Source organism: Abrus precatorius, unplaced genomic scaffold (assembly GCF_003935025.1).
Source record: "Abrus precatorius isolate BTA unplaced genomic scaffold, Abrus_2018 Scaffold9, whole genome shotgun sequence".
NCBI lineage: Eukaryota > Viridiplantae > Streptophyta > Magnoliopsida > Fabales > Fabaceae > Abrus > Abrus precatorius.
The window spans coordinates 9,789,148-9,794,297 of record NW_020874439.1 but is presented as its reverse complement, the minus strand read 5'-3'; the positions used below and the strand labels follow the sequence as shown (position 1 = coordinate 9,794,297).

The window sequence follows — 5,150 nt, the reverse complement described above, 5'->3', positions numbered from 1 at the left end:
TTAAAAAATGGAAAGAAAGGACAATCTTGATCCTATTAAAACTTCCATGAAACCTGTAATTTGATATGTCTATTTATTCTTGTCATGTATGGGGTGGAGACAGAATATCTTAATAATGTGCAAAATGAATTTTTTAATCTTTCCTTTAATTAAATTATAGAATGCTGTGAAAAAAATAGTAAAAAAAGCAAATCTTCTATAAAAACTCACCGTTATCAAAGGAGTCCATGAATTCAGCACAAAAGCAATTTGCATTATATAAATTTTAATTAGTTGCAAGACACTAGCATGGGTTTAATGAGAAGATTAACATAAAAATATTCAAAGTTTCAAACCTTGGAGACCAAGCATAATTTTTTTCAGAGAAGAAAATGATGAAATTTGGAGTAAAGGGGACAGAAAGAGTAACATGACAAAATTGTCAAAACCTGTTTAACAACTTTTGTTCTCACTCTGATTCCTGTTCCTCTGAGCAACATTTTTGACTTTTCCTCCCAAACCTCTTTCTTAAAGGAACAACTACAAGCACTCCCTTCCCTTTTTTGCGCCTCTTTAACTCTTTAAGACACCAAGAAAAATGAAAAAGCACCGAACGAAGAAAATAATATTAATAATGTCTCTCTCACATACAATCACTCACTTTTTCCTTAGAAGATTTTGAAACTAATTGAGGACCTTACCAATAAAAAATTAATAACAAAAAGCAATGTTTCAAAAATTAAATAAAAAATCCTACTCATAAGATTTTCCAGCCATGATTTAATTGACTTAACAGACCAAGTTTATGATTCAACTGTAATTAAATAAAATGCAATTAATGTAATGAAACTCTAGACATAACTAATTAGTGGTATAACCGGTTAGTTCAATTTAAAATTTAAAATATTGACTTATGGTGGTACTACACACTATACAGTATACATGATAACATGTCTATTTTAAATGCATTGGTTCATAGAGTACATTACACTCACTTTACATGATAATATGTCTATTTTAATTTTTGTTAATTTATAAATATGTTATTCCAGTATAGAGTATAATACTATAATTTATGTAAAGCAAAGTGTGACCCACATCACAGGCCCATTGCTTTGGACAATTGCAATCTATGCAATGAGCACCACCTGTATAACGAAAATGGCCAAAGAACTCCCCCAACAGCAACATCTCCAACTGGGTCTCTGTCTCTTTCCACACTTCACTACTACTACCAGCTTAAACCCACTACTATTATACTTTTATCTTTGCTTTCACATTCAGTTCTGTTTTACTACTTGGTTGTTTTCTCTCACTCTCTATGGACCGTACTGACAAGCAGCAGCATCAGCAGCAGCAGCAACAACAGTTATCTTTGGCCAAGAGTACAAGGCAAAGATACAATGAATGGTTTGTTTCATGCTTTCTCAGAACCCCTTTTTCAGCTGTAAAATTCCCATGTTTGCTTTTATTTTCCTTCTACACAAGTTGTTTGAAGGGTTAATTTCTGTTTGTTGACATGTTGTTTTGTTGTGCCATTCTTAGTACTCTCATGTGCATTGAGTAGTGTCTTTTTTTTTTTTTTTCTATATGCGAAATCTTTTCTTGTCTTGTCAATATATGATCTATTGAAAACCAGTCTTTGGGTTGTCATGTGTTGTTATAATTATATTGATTAATTTGGCTTTTGCTAGAAATTGTTGTAACTGAATTTGCTTTTTCTATGGTTCTGCTGAACTTGCAGCTGGAAAGAAATGATCAAAGATCTGTTCTGATATTGCTATCTCATGTTATAACGTATCTCAATTCTCAACCATTATCTTCTATGTTGTCAATGAACCGTCATGCTTTCTGCTTTGATCAAAAGCGTTGATTTGGCATCTTGATTACACTGTAATTCCATCGAAATTATTCTTGCGAACTGTTTTTGTTTGTGATTCTGATTTTGTTATAGCTGGGAATGGTATCTTTAGCAAATGCTAGCATTTTATCTCTAGTAATATAAGTTGATTCTACATTTTTTTCCCTTGCTCTCTTTCCTGATAAAGAGACTAATTGACGATCATGTTTTCTTGTTAAGCTAGAGTTCTAGACAATAGTATTTTATCTCTAGTAATATGTGAATCTTAATACCGAAGTAATTAAATAATCGGTTTTATGCCTTTTTTATTCTAATTAGTTATGAGTGTTTTTATCCTTCGAAGAAAATGAAAGATCAATTTTCTTACATGCTTACATGTTCTTTTAAAGATTATGATGAGGGAACGGCCCTGTGTTTGTGTTGTTCTGATAAAAGATCAACAAAGAGGCTTTGTTGTTTTTATTTTCTATATAATTTACCCATTGATCTTTTGTAGGATTTTTCGTGATGTACCAAGTGATATAACTATAGAAGTGAATGGAGGAACATTTTCATTGCACAAGGTATTTATCTCATTTAATTTCAGTTTTATTATGATTTTTAATATGAGGTTCCTCTCTCTGTGATTGTTCTAACTAGCATTACTTTTCTATGAAGTTTCCTCTTGTCTCCCGAAGTGGAAGAATAAGGAGGTTAGTTGCAGAACACAGGGATTCTGATATCTCAAGAGTTGAACTTCTTAATCTACCAGGAGGAGCAGAATGCTTTGAGTTGGCTGCCAAATTTTGTTATGGTATTAACTTTGAGATTACATCCACGAATGTAGCCCAGTTATGTTGTGTCTCTGATTACCTTGCAATGACTGAAGATTTCTCCAAAGACAACCTTGGCTCACGTGCCGAAGAATATCTTGATTGCATTGTTTGCAAGAATCTTGAAATGTGTGTTGAAGTCTTGCAACAATGTGAGAGCTTGCTTCCTCTTGCTGATGAGCTAAAAATAGTCAACCGCTGCATTGATGCAATAGCTTCAAAAGCATGTGCAGAGCAAATAGCATCTAGTTTCTCAAGGTTAGAGTATAGCAGCTCAGGGAGGCTACACATGAGTAGGCAAGCCAAAAGTGATGGTGACTGGTGGATAGAAGATCTTTCTGTTCTGAGAATTGACATTTATCAAAGAGTCATAACAGCCATGAAATGCCGTGGGGTTCGGCCAGAGAGTATTGGTGCTTCCCTTGTGAATTATGCACAGAAAGAACTGACTAAGAAATCCAGCTTGTGGAATCCATCTAGCCAGACTAAGGTTGATTCAAATTCCACTATGCATGAAAAGCTTGTGGTTGAGACCATTATCAGCCTATTGCCTGTTGAGAAACTTGCTGTTCCCATCAATTTCCTCTTTGGGCTTCTCAGAAGCGCAGTGATGCTTGATTGCACAATTGCTTCTAGGCTTGACTTAGAAAGAAGGATTGGATCACAGCTAGATGTTGCCACTCTTGATGACATTTTGATTCCATCTTTCAGGCATGCAGGTGATACCTTATTTGATGTTGACACAGTTCATAGAATTTTGGTAAACTTCTGTCAGCAGGATGATAGTGAAGAAGATCCAGAAGATGCTTCTGTTTTTGAATCTGATAGCCCTCATTCGCCTTCTCAAACTTCGTTAGTTAAAGTGTCAAAACTAGTGGACAACTACCTTGCTGAAATTGCTCCTGATGCAAACCTGAAGCTTTCTAAGTTCTTGGTCATTGCAGAAACCTTGCCATCACATGCACGCACTGTTCATGATGGGTTATATCGAGCAATTGATATTTACTTAAAAGTATGTTCTGTTATCTTTGCTTGATTGTATGTATTAGTGTTGAATTTAATCTAATGACAATTCCAATTTCATGTCAGATATACACTCCCTAGATTTTCACAAAAAGATAGCTGCCTCACCACTCTCATGTTAACACAGTAAATTGATTGTACAGTTGTACTAGATTTGCGTATCATTTATAAAACTTTTCTAGGTTTGTGAAACTTGTGTTGAAAATATGATGTCTAATGTCTCATTTTTTCTTAAATCTTCCCTAAGGTTAAAAGGGAAATTCTGTTTTCCTTAATGAAAATACTAGTTGATCCAATTGCTGATGCTTTGTGCAAATGCATTTTCAGGCTCATCAAGGTTTGTCAGATTTGGACAAGAAGAAATTATGCAAATTGATCGATTTTCAAAAGCTTTCTCAGGAAGCGGGAGCACACGCTGCACAAAATGAGCGCCTTCCTCTGCAGTCAATTGTACAAGTTCTATATTTTGAACAACTAAGGCTTAGAAATTCTTTGTCATGTTCTTATGGTGAAGATGACCACAAGCCAATGCACCAGTCATGGCGCATAAGCAGTGGTGCACTGAGTGCAGCAATGTCTCCACGAGACAACTATGCATCATTGAGACGCGAAAATCGTGAGCTTAAACTTGAATTGGCTCGACTGAGAATGAGACTAAATGATCTAGAGAGGGAGCATGTTTGCATGAAGAGGGATATGGCTAAGTCAGGATCACGTAAATTTATGAGTTCTTTCTCCAAAAAAATTGGTAAGCTTAGCCTATTTGGACATAGTTCTTCCAGAGGATCAAGTTCCCCATCCAGGAATTCTCAAAGAACAGATTCAAAGGTGATTGAGAGAACCTGTGCTAGCACAGAGTAGGTAAATGTGTAGCTGCCATTTTTCTTGTTTATTTGTCACTGTACTAATGGGGCAAGTGTAAGTTATGCTCATGGTGACACATTCACTTCTTTTTGTTTATCCTTTTTGTTCCTTTTCTTGCCACCTTTATGTTAGTACAACTAGGAGGCTCCTCTTGCTTGCAAGTTCAGTTTTTGGGGGATTGCTGCATTAGTTTTGTTTGACTATTTATGTAAAAAGTGTTGACATGAACGTGTAGTTAAATATGATCCATGCTTTTCTGCCTCATCTCTTGCTTGAAGTATTTTACTTTTCCTAATATGACTTTGGAGAGAAATATATGAATAATTTATCCATGTAAATGATGTTACCAGAAGAGCAAATTTTCACCCCTTCTAGCACTTAATCAATCATTTGCAATTATCTTTAGACAAAACTTAGCAGCACCTCCTTATGTATTTCTGGTACTAATTTTTAATCAGAATCAGAGTTTTTTTTTTTTTCCTCAATTAAAGGTCTGTATTTAATGTTCTAGGTAATTATTGAGGTAAAATTCTAATTTTGATTAAAAAATAATATTATCCATTATCTTTTTTTATTTTGGTAGATATTTTTATTTTTATTTCAGAAAAAAT

At 34.6% G+C, this 5,150-nt stretch overlaps 1 protein-coding gene across 2 annotated transcripts; it reads left to right on the top strand.

Moving 5' to 3' along the window:
- The first annotated feature begins 1,243 nt into the window (after positions 1-1,243).
- Positions 1,244-4,799, top strand: LOC113850392 (BTB/POZ domain-containing protein At5g48800). 2 transcript variants are annotated; one of them, XM_027480925.1, is made up of 4 exons: positions 1,244-1,389; positions 2,337-2,403; positions 2,498-3,664; positions 4,003-4,799. In XM_027480925.1, the coding sequence occupies exons 1-4, from the start codon at positions 1,301-1,303 to the stop codon at positions 4,534-4,536; spliced, it is 1,857 nt and encodes a 618-aa protein (XP_027336726.1). In that variant the 5' UTR covers positions 1,244-1,300; the 3' UTR covers positions 4,537-4,799. The 2 variants fall into 2 exon arrangements, with proteins under 2 accessions (XP_027336726.1, XP_027336727.1); XM_027480926.1 differs by lacking the exon at positions 1,244-1,389 and adding an exon at positions 1,419-1,478 and having other exon boundaries at positions 4,003-4,690.
- Positions 4,800-5,150: the final 351 nt, after the last annotated feature.